This window comes from Silene latifolia, chromosome 1 (assembly GCF_048544455.1).
Source record: "Silene latifolia isolate original U9 population chromosome 1, ASM4854445v1, whole genome shotgun sequence".
Taxonomy (NCBI): domain Eukaryota; kingdom Viridiplantae; phylum Streptophyta; class Magnoliopsida; order Caryophyllales; family Caryophyllaceae; genus Silene; species Silene latifolia.
In genome coordinates, this window is record NC_133526.1 from 25,494,725 (window position 1) to 25,509,361 (window position 14,637).

General features: G+C 37.6%; 2 protein-coding genes across 2 annotated transcripts; both read left to right on the forward strand.

Annotated features, from left to right (window-relative positions):
- Positions 1-1,167: 1,167 nt before the first annotated feature.
- Positions 1,168-3,153, forward strand: LOC141642330 (uncharacterized). Its single transcript, XM_074451113.1, has one exon. It carries the CDS (start codon positions 1,168-1,170, stop codon positions 3,151-3,153), a length of 1,986 nt encoding a protein of 661 aa, XP_074307214.1.
- A 10,511-nt stretch (positions 3,154-13,664) lies between these two features.
- On the forward strand, positions 13,665-14,453 carry LOC141642348 (uncharacterized). Its single transcript, XM_074451132.1, has 2 exons — positions 13,665-13,866; positions 13,987-14,453. Exons 1-2 carry the CDS (start codon positions 13,665-13,667, stop codon positions 14,451-14,453), a joined length of 669 nt encoding a protein of 222 aa, XP_074307233.1.
- The last annotated feature ends 184 nt before the right edge of the window (positions 14,454-14,637 follow it).

Genomic DNA, 14,637 nt, shown 5'->3' on the forward strand with positions numbered 1-14,637 from the left:
TCGGCTGTACTTTTACTTTGAAAAAAAATGTATAAGACTAGTTTATGTATACTATACCGACAAAATGTATAACGTGGAGGATACATAAGATACAAGAACACGAAATGAGGAAGCCTAATGATTAGCATTTTTTAAAGAAAAAAAAAGTACAAAAAAAAAAAAAATTACGAAAATAGGCAACTGTTGTATCTAGGGTAAAATTCAATACCGTCGAAAAAGCTTTGCGTGATATAAAATATAAAATTACAGTGTAAGTTAACTTACATAAACGATGACATACACTCAAGAGGATGTATCGTACTTGATGTGAATACGAATCACCTTGATGAAATAATTCTCGAAACAAGCGACCAAGACAACCCGAGTCACCAAGCATGGATCGGTTCGAATAATAGTCGAGAAAAGTGCATGATCACCCGCCAATGGGACGGGTAGAACCGTGTGGAGAACCGTGTGGAGCAAGGAGAACCGTGTGGAGCAAGGTCTAACCTCGAAAATGGGCTAGTCCAAAGGCATTGAATAAAGCTCACCTAGTTTTTGTCATAGCCTAGTTTTTACAAAGGTCTTACCTAGTTTTTGGTTTAGTCTTACCTAGTTCTTCTACATAGCCTAGAACTCACCACAAAGCATTAAAGGCCAGCCTTGGGCATCAAGGATTTCGGCCTATATAAGGCTTGTAGTCCTCATTTGTTTATCATCCAATTTTGAAGTAAAAACTTGAGAGTATTCTCTAAAACTTGTCTTGTCTTCTTGTGTTGTTACACGAGTAGTTTGGCTTAAGAGGTCGAAACGCGATTTCGCACCTTGCTTGAACGAGGGACGTGATCCTAAGTTTAAGTCGGACTGTTTGACGAGTATCAAACAATTCACCCATTGGCGTAGCTATAGGTCTAGCTACGACAAATATCCCTTTTTTTCATTCAAATCTCGCTACGAATATACGGATTGGTCGGGTTGCACCTAGTGCATTCGGATTCTTCGTCTATTTGCTAGTACAAGTTAAGACTTCCGCTTGCGATTCACATCAATTGTGGTATCAGAGCTTCGGCTCTTGATTTCCACTAATCAAGACGATCCAAGGGTCTTGATTTCTTCGCAAAAAAAAAAAAAAAATTCTTGTTCACGTCCGCATCGTTTCACACGGTACTATTCATCAAAAAAAAAAAAATGGATCTCAACAATCCTAATCTCCTTCAAAATCTTATAGAAGCACTACAAAATCTTTCGGAACTTGGCGTGAACGGAACACCACGTCGAGGAGAACAAAGTCGAGAAGAATTCAAAGTAAGTGAACTACCCGAGTTTGTGGGAGGCACGGATCCCGAGGATTACCTCGAATGGGAGAGGAAGATTGAACGGATGTTTGAGTTCAAAGACCTGGATGACGAAAAGTGTTGCAAGTACGCCATTCTACGACTAAGTCGTGGAGCCTCCCTATGGTATGAAGGCTTTAAGGCAAAACGTGCCCGGGCCGGAAAGGAAAAGATATCCTCTTGGGAATCTCTCAAAAGGAAACTACGCAAGAGATACGTCCCAGCCACGTATAGGCTCACGACATATCGCAAGATTGCCGAGTTGACTCAAGAGAGGAGCAGTGTCTCAGATTACATAAATGAGTTTGAAAATCTTACTTTGATGGGAGGAATAGAGGAAAGTGAAGACTTGAAGATAGCTCGATTCCTTCGTGGACTAAATCGTAACATAGCCAATTCAGTTGAATTACAATCTTACGCTGACTTCGATTCCTTGTGTAATCTATGTCTCAAGGTAGAAGCCCAAGGGAAGGCCAAGCTCACTCCAACTCATGGTGAGGGTGGTCGAAGCTGGAGGAGCGAAGGACACTCAAGGGGAAGTCCGAGTAGTCGTACAATTGAGACTACACCTAAGAAGATTTCCACCCCTGAGTCCGCTCCCAAGATACCCGTTCCTAAAGAGACAAGTTTATCTAGAGTACGATGTTTCAAATGCCAAGGATTTGGACATTTTCAGAACGCATGCCCAAATAAGAGAAACATTGCACTAAGGGAAGCTATTGCCGTTCGAGACGAGTTGTATGATGAAGAAGAACGATTGGGTGATGTGTTCAACTTCGAAGAAAGAGAAGAGGAGGGGAACGATAGAGATATCGAAACTTATGATGCTCCTAACTATGATTGTGCTTTAGTTCTTCGTGCTTTGCAGACTCAATCCACACCAATTGAGGCAGAACAAAGGAACCAGATTTTTCACACCAAATGTCAAGTGAAGGACAAGTGGTGTAGCCTAATCATCGATGGAGGGAGTTGTACCAACGTTGCTTCTACAAAGATGGTGGACAAGTTGGGATTGGATACCATACCTCATCCCAAACCATATGTGTTACATTGGCTTGATGACGGGAACAAGGTGAAGGTCACCAAACAAGTCAAAGTGGCGTTAACAATGGGCTCCTATGACGACAATATCTTGTGTGACGTAGTGCCAATGGATGCATGCCACGTACTCTTGGGGCGTCCATGGCAATTCGATCGCAATGTCATACACCGCGGCCGAAGCAACGAATATGAATTGGTCGACAAGGGTAAGAAGCTTGTCCTAAGACCGATGGCACCTAGTGCTGTCCGTTCTTTGGGCACCCCACAGAGGAAGACCGCAAGCATGACCATGTTTGCAAGTGAGCAAGAAGTTGGTGAAGTCTTAAAAGAAGGTGGTTGTGCCTATCTTATGGTGGTCAACGAGGCACCAAAATTTGAGATCAAGGATACCCAGCTAGCGGCGCTCTTAAAGGAATTCGAGGACGTTTTCCCTGAAGATTTACTACCGGGATTGCCGCCTATCCGCGGGATCGAACATCAAATCGATCTCATTCCTGGAGCTGCGTTACCTAATAAGGCAGCCTATCGATGCAACCCAACAGAGACCAAGGAGTTGCAGCGCCAAATCGAGGAGCTAATGGAACGAGGCTATGTTCGTGAAAGCATGAGTCCATGTGCCGTTTCTACTCTTCTTGTCCCGAAAAAGGATGGGAGTTGGCGGATATGCATCGATAGTCGAGCCGTGAACAACATAACTATCAAGTACCGTTTCCCGATTCCAAGACTTGATGACATGCTTGATGAGTTGCATGGCTCCGAGATCTTTTCTAAGATCGACCTGAGGAGTGGCTATCATTAGATACGAATGCGGGAAGGTGACGAATGGAAAACCGCGTTCAAGACCAAACATGGGTTGTACGAATGGACTGTCATGCCGTTCGGGTTAACCAACGCTCCGAGTACTTTCATGCGGCTCATGAACGAGGTACTCAAACCATTCTTGGAAAAATTTGTGGTTGTTTATTTAGATGATATCTTGGTTTACAGTCAAAGCAAAGAAGATCACTTCAAACACCTTCGCAAAGTGTTCGAAACTCTCCGAGGACAAAAGCTATATGGAAAGAAGGAGAAATGTTCATTCTTGGTCGAGAGTGTCATATTTATCGGCTATGTGGTTTCTAAAGATTGAGTTTCAGTGGACCAGTCAAAGATCGAGGCCATTAAGTCATGGCCTACGCCTAAGTCCGTCACAGAGGTTCGGTCTTTCCAAGGACTTGCGTCATTCTACCGAAGATTCATAAAAGATTTCAGCACCATCACGAGTCCCATCACCGAGTGTTTAAAAAAGGGAACATTTGTATGGACCGAGGCTGCTCAAAGGGCTTTCGAGACGATTATCCAACGGCTTTGTGAAGCACCGATACTAGCACTTCCCGATTTTACTCAACCCTTCGAGGTAGAGTGTGATGCGAGCGGTGTTGGAATTGGAGCTGTGTTGGTCCAAGGAAAGCGACCCATTGCTTATTTTTCCGAAAAGCTAAGTGGAGCTTGGCTCAAATATTGCACTTATGACAAGGAGTTCTACGCCATAGTGAGAGCACTCAACCATTGGAGCCACTATCTTCGCCCAAATTACTTCATTCTACATTCAGACCATGAATCCTTAAAATACATCAATGGGCCGCAGAAGCTGAGCTTAAGACATGCCAAATGGGTTGAATTTCTTCAATCCTTTCATTTCTCATCAAAATATAAGGATGGTAAAAGCAATGTGGTGGCCGACGCTCTTTCCCGACGCTACTCTTTACTGAACGTGCTTGATGTTCGCCTGCTTGGATTCGAGACCTTGAAAGATTACTACGAAACTGATCCCGACCTTGGTGAAATGTTTAGGATAAGCCAAATAGGACCCCGAGGCGAGTTCATAATTCAAGATGGATTTCTTTTCAAAGGAAATCAGTTGTGTGTACCCAAGCATCAAGTCCGGGAGTTATTGATACGAGAAGCTCATGGGGGGGGACTTGGTGGACATTTTGGTGTCACTAAGACTATGGAGGTCCTTAAAGAGCATGTCTATTGGCCTCGAATGCTGAAGGACGTGCAAGATGTGATTCGTAAGTGTGTCACTTGTCACGTTGCAAAGAGTACCTTCAAGCCAGGGGAGTACACGCCCTTACCGATCCCTAACAGGCCATGGGAAGACGTGTCCATGGATTTTATTGTTGCTCTACCACGAACCCAAAGGGGGTAAGGACGCAATCATGGTCGTAGTGGATCGATTTTCCAAGATGGCCCATTTTATTGCATGTCACAAGACAGATGACGCTAACAACGTAGCCGGCTTATACTTTCGAGAAATACTCCGCCTTCATGGAGTCCCAAGGACGATAGTCTCCGATCGTGACTCAAGGTTCTTAAGCTATTTTTGGAACACTCTGTGGAAGAAGGTGGGTACCAAACTGTTATTTAGTACCTCTCACCATCCTCAAACCGATGGTCAAACGGAAGTGACAAACCGCACTCTTGGGGTATTACTACGTGGCCTCGTGAACAAAACTCAGAAGGATTGGGATCTAAAACTCGCTCATGCCGAGTTTGCCTACAACAGGTCTCCATCATACGCAACGAAGCACTCTCCTTTTGAGATCGTGTATGGCGTAAATCTTTACCTACCACTCGATCTCATTCCCTTACCCGAGGGCGAGCTAGTACACAAAAGCGCGGAAGAAAAGGTAAAATCCATGATTAAACTACATGAGCAGGTTCGATCCAGAATTGAGTCCGTCAATGAGGTATACAAGCAAAGAGCCAACAAAACCCGCCCACCAAGGGTTTTCAAGGAAGGAGATTTGGTTTGGGTGCATCTAAGGAAAGAACGATTCCCAGGCAAACGAAAGAACAAACTCATGCCGCGCGCAGAAGGTCCTTACAAGGTGATTTCGAAGTATGAAGACAATGCCTACAAGGTCGAACTCCCAGGGGACTACGGTGTCCACGCCACTTTCAATGTGGGTGATCTCTCTCCTTACATCGAGGATAATGGGATTGCAGAATTGAGGACAATTCCTTTCAAAGGGGGAGGGATTGATGTGAATACGAATCACCTTGATGAAATAATTCTCGAAACAAGCAACCAAGACAACCCGAGTCACCAAGCATGGATCGGTTCGAATAATATTCGAGAAAAGTGCATGATCACCCGCCAATGGGATGGGTAGAACCGTGTGGAGAACCGTGTGGAGCAAGGAGAACCGTGTGGAGCAAGGTCTAACCTCGAAAATGGGCTAGTCCAAAGGCATTGAATAAAGCTCACCTAGTTTTTGTCATAGCCTAGTTTTTACAAAGGTCTTACCTAGTTTTTGGTTTAGTCTTACCTAGTTCTTCTACATAGCCTAGAACTCACCACAAAGCATTAAAGGCTAGCCTTGGGCATCAAGGATTTCGGCCTATATAAGGCTTGTAGTCCTCATTTGTTTATCATCCAATTTTGAAGTAAAAACTTGAGAGTATTCTCTAAAACTTGTCTTGTCTTCTTGTGTTGTTACACGAGTAGTTTGGCTTAAGAGGTCGAAACGCGATTTCGCACCTTGCTTGAACGAGGGACGTGATCCTAAGTTTAAGTCGGATTGATTGACGAGTATCAAACAATTCACCCATTGGCGTAGCTATAGGTCTAGCTACGACAAATATCCTTTTTTTTTCATTCAAATCTCGCTACGAATATACGGATTGATCGGGTTTCACCTAGTGCATTCGGATTCTTCGTCTATTTGCCAGTACAAGTTAAGACTTCCGCTTGCGATTCACATCAGTACTCTATTTCCTAAGTTTAAAACTAACAATAGTCGTAATCTATTTCGTTAGTTTAACATAAAAACTTTAAAGTTTTTTTTTCCTCCGAACGCGTTTTTCTTTTAGTTAATTACTAATTTTTTTATGAGTGAATATCATATTGGATGTACTTTTACTTTTTTAAAAAAAATTATGTAATCAATAAGTTAATATTATGGTGAATTATAATTCCGTTTAAACTTATTAGTAAATATTGTTTATTTTAAAACAATTTTTTTATATTTTGATTACAGCTAGACATAATTTATTTTGGTTTGAAATTTTACTATTGGAAGCATTTACCTACATTATGTTATATCTTAGATAATTTCTTATTAATTTTTAAAATTATTTTAAATACAAGGTTTCATTAACTGCTTTACCAAATAGGAAAAAATATTGTAAATATTTTTTTTTATACTCTTTTTTATATACCGAGAATCACATAAGTGTTTAATATTATATTTTTTTTTGTAAACAATTTTTTCATATTTTGATTACAGCTATACATAATTTATTTTGGTATAAAATTTTAAGTCTTGGAAACATTTATCTACATTATGTTATATCTCAAATAATTTCTTATTATTTTTTAAAATTATTTTAATTAAAAGGTTTCATTAATTGTTTTACCAAATAGGAAAAAATATTGTAAAACTTTTTTTTATATAACGAGAATTATATAAGTGTTTAATAATATATTTTTTTTCTGAATTTTTTTTCTTTCCATAGTTCATAAATGAAAATTGTTTACTCTATCTTACTACCTATAACATTTTGTTTACAAGGAAAATTAACTTTAATTTTTTTTATGTTTTTTTATGGTATTCTGTACATAAACTTAGCAACAAAATACTAGAGAAAACCAATTAAGCATTACTAATTTATTTAAATTAATTTACACGTTAATGTTGTTTGGAGAATTATCTGTTTATTTTCGTATTTTGTCTGTTTCATTTTTTTGTATTGTTTTATGTACAGTTGTTTTATTTAGATATTTTACTTGTTTTTTTAGCAGAGGTGCTTTTATATTCATAAAATCTATAGAATATGAATCTACTGAAAACCATTGCATCGTGCTCCCGTACAAATAAGCCACAAAAGAAAAGTCGTTCAATTTCATCACCTACTATTCTAAAGGGTAACGACTTCTCCCTGCAAACATATACTCCCTCCCATCCATCCTTTTTTTCCCCTTTGAAGTGGGCACGGAGATTAAGGGTGGGGAGTATAATATTGATAAATATATGAGTGGGGTTTGGTAATTGGAAAGAGGTAGGAATAATTATGATTAAATATTAATAAAGAAGATGAGTGGGGTTTTGTTATTGGAGAGAGGTAGGAATAATTAGAATTAAATATTAATAAAGTATATAGTGGGATTTGATGAGTGAAAAGAGGTAAGAGTATAATATTAATAAAAACTTTCTCAAAAAGGAAAGGGGAAGAAAACCTGAATAATCCGTTTTAAGAAATAGGGAAGAAAAGAGTGGATAGGAGGGAGTATGACTTTTTCCATTCCGTTTCAATGGTTTATAGCCAATTTCCACATTTCACAACTCACTTTATTAAATCGTTGTTAATAACTTTAAAGGTTTTACAATTTCTCCGGAACATCCAGCCGTTCTTCCTTTGCCGTCATTGTGTTTACACTGTGGCGCAAAAATTTTCAAAAATGGATCGACAAAATTATGCTGCTGCCAAGGAGATATATGTCTAGCACAGAACGTAATGCCGAATGAACTCTGCATGTTGTTCATGTCAAATGACGCTCTCTCTATAAATTTCAGAAAGTATGTTCTGTTGTATAATAGTTCTTTCGCTTTTACTTCCTTTGGAGTTAAGAAAGATCGTGAACTGGCGCAGAGAAATCGTGCTGCCTATACGTTTAGAGTTCAAGGCCAAGTTTATCATTTCATTAACGACATTTTGCCGACTGAAGAACAACCTAGATATATACAACTGTATTTTTTAGATACAGATCGAGAATTGTGGCATAGACTTCAGATTTCTGACGAAATTGAGCAGAATGTGATTCGTATTCTGATGCGTGTTATGGAAATGAACCCATACACTCAATTCTTCAGATCTCTAAGAGAAGTGGGTATAGACAAGGAAAGTCGTATTTTAATAAAATCAGATCCAATCCAGGATCAAAGAACGCACAACGCTCCAACGGCATCGCAGGTTGCGCTGATAGGCTATCGCACACCTATGCAAAGATAATATTTACCCTAGACACAAATTAATGTAGTACGTAGGGGTCGAACCACAAAGAGACGGGAGTTGTTAATTAGTTGTTATGGAGTGAATTTTATCTTGGTAGATTAACGTTTGTTGATTGGTTGGTTGGATTATGGAATAAAACAATAATGATAAAGAAATAATCTAGGGAGGTCGGGTCACACATGCAAATTATGTAAATGATCAAATTAAACATATGAGTTGATAAATGTTAATTGTTTAGACTTAGAGACACCCACCTTACGGCATTAGTGTCAACCATAGACCGGGTCCTAGAGAAACTCTCGTCCATGACTAGGTCGTCCTACTACACATGCTTAGTCTAATTCAATTCCGTGCCTCTCGACTTTAGAACGAATGAACAAACTTAATCAATGAATAAGGCCTTTAAACAAAGATTAAACATTAAGGTGCAAACATGTGATAGAAACAATTTAGACAATATTATATCAAACTAATTTAACATTTTAAAAATACTTTTTATGCATGGCTCCCTTCATTCCCTAGACAAAAGATACTACTCTAACATGGTGGAAATGTAAATTAAACTAATGATAAATCACTACTACAAAAAATGGCAAAGAAACCGGTTAAAAAGACTATAAGAAACCGGTTTATAACCGGTCTCTAGCTCATAGGTGTCTTAGCCTAAGAGACCGGTTATGTAAACCGGTTTCTTTGGTTATATTAAAGAAACCGGTTATCACCAAGAACTGGTTTCTTTGATCGGTGACTTAGACACCAGTTCTTGGCCTAAACCGGTTTCTTTGATATTATATTTGAAACCGGTTTTGGACTAAAACCGGCCTCTTTGATATTCTCTTTGAAACCAATTTTGGACTAACACCGGTCTCTTATATTTTATTTAAAAACAAAAAAAATAGAATTAAAAAAAAACCAACACCTATATAATACAAATTATTAATCAAAAATTGAAATCAGTAAAATATTACAATTATTAAATTACGTAATTAACATCAACTTCCAAAAGTAATCAATCTTACAATTATATTCGAATTCATATTAAACTAATCCCCAATTATATAATCTAGCAAAATAATAATTCTTCAAGTTAACTTCATCGTTGAAATCATCATCTTATCTGTACCCAAACTCAAAGTCATAACACTCGCCTCACTCCTGCACAAAAAGGAAAAAAACAAGCAGTAAAAACTCTTTGAAAGTCCAGGTTAAACACAAGGTTTAAGCAATTGACATTAGTATGCTATTGATTCTTGAGTCTTGAAAAGGCTGAATAATATCAAAATAACCAACCATAATTAAAAGACTAGCTGTTAACCAACAATTATTTCATTTCTTAGATAAATATAATAATGACATGACCCTAGCTTCCTCAATCATTCTTTGACGGAATACTTTATTGTCCCACGAAAGTGGTAATGGAGTTACTCTGAAGGTTTTCTCACACGAAAGTGCCATCAAGAAAAAAGATAGGGAGATTACAGAATGTCCGTAACAAGTAGATGTGACTCATAACGTCCCGCCATTGTACAAGTCTGATCCTGAAATCAGATTTCAAGAGATATTATTTGAGTATTTTTTGCTTTAATATCAACTTTCACAACTCAATTTCTATGTATTACTCGGCAAGTCGAATCTTCAAATATATGACTTAGATATAGACAAGTCGTGAAATGATGGCATTGTTAGAAAATCCATAGAGTCCATGAAGAGGACTCCCTCAGTCAACATAAGTTTTCCAAAAATATAGTTAGTGAGATGGACTTACTAGGGTACAAAAACCAACATATAGGTTTTGGACCATCATAGTCAGGTTCATAGTTTGAAGCAAGATCAAGAAAGCAAAATCCAATTACATCAACCTATTGTCCTCAATCAACAGGCACAATGTGAAAACCACGTCACGTGTTATGAAATCAGAACCAACCAGAAAGCCAGCTAAAGGGTTAAGCACATTGACTTATCTAAAAGGATTGCTAAGATTTAGTTGAGACAAATGTAATTCAGAGATATTTATTTAGCATAACATCAACAATCAAGAAATCCTACACTCAAAATACCTGAATTTTAGACAAAACCATGCTTGAATCTTTCTGTCAAAATCCTCAAATTTTGTTGAGCCATCAGCACTATGCAGTGACATCTCCACAATCTCATCCGTGCTCTGCAAGACAGAATTGAATTGAGATAGAAGTTGAACCTTGGATTTTACAGGTGCCCATTGTTTTACTAAAGGAAAAGGAGGGAGGTGAGGGGAGGGTGTGTGAGTTAACAAAAAGTAATAGATTAATGCATACAAGTTAATCATATCACATATTTTCACTGGTAAATGGAGTGACAACTTTTTTTATTTGCTCCAAGCTCAAAATACTAGATGTCTGGAATTTACACAATTACAAGTCCACAAATGGGGAATAAGTAATAACACATCAATTTAGTTCCATATTAATTAAAGTTACAAGTCTCCTGCCCAAGCAAAACCAGCTCTTGTGACAGATTATTACCAAAACTCACGATATGACTTTAAAAACCAGTATTGTCTAACAAACCCAACATGGATACAACACCTTGCTCATTTGCAATATATAAATTAAGACCACTAAGTAGTCAACACTCAACATAAAAAAAATTATGACAAATAAAGGAGTCATTATCATATGATCATATAAGAGCAAGTCCCCCTTAATCTGTTTTAACATTAAAACGAGTCAAGTATCATCTCACTTGCGCATATATGACAAATATATTGCGTTTCCCTAGGCATTATGTTTTTTTTTTCTTATTTTAATTACTGACTCGTCTTAAGCTTAAGACGGATATACCTGTTCTAAATGAGAATTTGTAATCATATAAAGCTGCAGTAGTAATAAAGATTCATGAACAACATTTCCAACTTCTATTTTGTGACATCATTAGAAGCAAAAAGCACATTTTCATTCAAACTGTGATCTTGTAGGTCTCATATAACCAACAATGAAATAAACAAACAATTCAGTGAAAAAAACTCATGAGACTGTCTGCCTAATAAATTTAAACTTGTGTAGGAACGCGCTCTGTAAGAGCTTTGTTCTTTGGCGTTTAGCCTCTTCATTGTCCAACCCTTCTAGCACATTATCAGAATGGTTTGTTCGATTAAGGCATAATTCATTAAGTCATGCATTACAAATATTTGTCAAAATTATTCAAGGGAGTTGATTGGAAAAGAACAACAATTATGCAAATCACAAGATTGTATCATCACTAATTCGCATTCGTAATTATATAACGATGATTAAAGTAAATGATTACATGCAAACTTATTTGAATCCAAAACCCTTAAATTGATCGACCCAAATTATAAATTGATCAACCCAAATTAGAACTGGCTAGACGGAAAAACAATAAAATTCCTAAAACAACCTAGTTAAGAATAGATCGAACAACCCATAAACCCTAATCCCTAAACAATTAAAACGCAATGAAAACGAAATTGATGAAAAATTAGTACCTATTATCAGGAAACTAGGTGGACGAAGGAGCAAACGATACTAGGTGTCGACGTTCTTGTTGGGAGTGCGATTAATGGTGGCGATGTGCGGCGAGGCTAGTAATGGGGAATGATAAGTTCTAACTGACAAACCATGACTTATGGGTGCTTAAGAAACAAAATGAATTAAAAAAGAATAAAAAGATACAGGTAAACACTGTAATTGAGTGGAGAAAAAAATCCAAAAAGCTAAGGAACCGGTTTTAATTCAACACGGTTTCTTAGCTTAATTTAAGAAATCGGTTTTACAAAATCAATGGTTTCTTATGTTGAGAGACCGGTTTGAGAATTTAACCGGTTTCTTATTAGTGATCTCTTTGCTATTTTTTGTAGTAGTGAATGAAAACATAAATAAGAAATTACCTTGAAATTGGAAATGGAAATGAAAATGGAAGAACAATACTTGTAATATAAATAACTTGTAAATGTAAATTGTTTTATAACTTGTAATGTAAATAGGAAATGTAAATAACAGAAAATAAATCTAAACTAAACTAAACTAAAAGCTAACTTAAACTAACTACTAAATTTAGAGAGAATTATGAGAAATTGTGTATGTGAATGGTGTATGGTGGTTGAAGTCTACACCCTTTATATAGGAAATGAGGGGTGAAACTTAGGGTAAATACAAGGAGTCAACCCCAAATATTTTCTCTTAATTGCTTGAGTAATTGCCTAGAGAATCCCATGTGAGCCATTAATCCCATCTTTAAGCTTTTGGTTAATCACTCAATTTACATCCCATGAGAATCCTAAGAGCATCTCAAGTTGAGCATCTTATGTAGAATTTTGTGGACTTGTAATGTGGGCTTCATTTTGCATTTGTATTTGTTGCACATCTACATTTTGGTCCATCATTTTGGCATTGTTAGTCCATGCACATCTTCCATGTTGGTCCATTCTCTTCCTTAGCTTATCTACTTAGCTCATGCTTGTAGTACATGCAAATGTTGTAGAATTAAGCTCCTAAAAGCTTATCTACCTACAAAACACGACAAAACATACAAATGGAACTAGAAAGCAAATATTAGCTTATTAACACTAAAGTGAGTGTATAATAAATATAAAATGGAGCTAAATATTGGGGTAAAAATGTATATAATTTGGACCTATCAGTTGCGGCGATTTGGGTCGATGATGAAAACTCATCACATCCTCCTCGGCATGATGTCGTCATATATGCTATTTCTGGAACAAGTCACCAAATATTACATTATTACGGTTGCTATGATCCTTTACAGTATCCTCTTTTGTTTCCTTTTGGCGAAAGTGGATGGCATAGACGTATTTATCGAGTCAGCAACCATCCTAGACGTCGTCCTTGACCCCAAACTTTTCCGATTAATGAAGTTCTTATACAAACAGCTGATGATTTACTTGAAAGCAAAGAACAAGGTTTGTCCTTTCAGATTTTATTTTTTTAACAACACAGTTGCTAGAGCTGCTGTTTATGTACAGTTGCAGGTACTTCTGCATCTGAGAAAAACATATCTTGTAGAGAGTACTACTGCTACCGATTGCACATTCGTCCAAACGATTCATCGATTTTACTAAGAAGCGGTCGTCTTCTCCAACAATATACAGTCGATATGTATATTAAAATTGAGACAACGAGACTTGATTACATAAGAAATAATCAAAATATAATTCGCGCGGACCTGTATCAAGGAATCATTGACAGCTACAACTCTAGATACACACGAGGCGCAAATATTGGCCGAATTTTTATACTACCTGCTAGCTTTATTGGGTGTGATTGTGATTTCCGACGTCGCTATCTTTGTTCTATGGCGGTCGTGCAACGATATGGAAAACCAGATATATTTCTGACTATGACGTGCAACCCTCGATGGCCAGAAATAGAACGAGAATTATTGCCTTGTGAAGAAGCGCAGAATAGACCTGATCTTATTTCTCGTGTTTTTCGATCAAAACTTTTTGAGTTAAAAAAGGACATATGTGTTCGGAAAATATTTGGTAATGTTGCCGGTTACGTTTACGTCATTGAGTTCTAAAAGCGAGGGCTCCCACATGCACATTTTCTAATCATTCTTGATTCTGAAAGCAAAATCAGAACGCCTGACCAGTATGATGAATTTATTTATGTAGAATTACCTGATGCTACCGAGAACCCTCACCTTTTCTCTGCAGTTGTTCGTCATATGATGCATGGTCCATGCGGTAGACAAAACCCTGATAATCCTTGTATGATAAATGGTGCGTGTAAGAACCATTACCCCCGTGAGTTTGCAGATACAACAACAAACGGTCGTGATTCGTATCCAATTTATCGTAGAAGGCGTACGGGTGTTCAAGTGACTTTACGTAAATCGAGGCTTAACAATCGATGGGTTGTTCCTTACAACCCATTCTTATTGGGCAAATATGACTGCAACCTAAACGTTGAGATATGTTGTACAATTAAAGCAGTCAACTATATGTACAAGTATGTATATAAGAGGCATGACCGTATTTCTTTTGCTGTTACTGATCCAAGTGGCAGCGGTCAAGAATCATTTGATGAGATTACCGCGTACCACTCAGCTAGATGGATTTCCCCGCCGGAGGCAGCGTGAAGAATTTTTGGATTTCATTTGAACGAGATACATCCTAACGTTGTTCCTTTACAAGTACACTTACCAAACATGCAAACAGTTAGTTTTCAGACATAGGAAAACCTTGGAAATGTTTTGGATGAAGAATCCCGCAATAGAACAATGTTAACGGCTTTTTTCAAGCAAAACGAAACTGATACTTTCT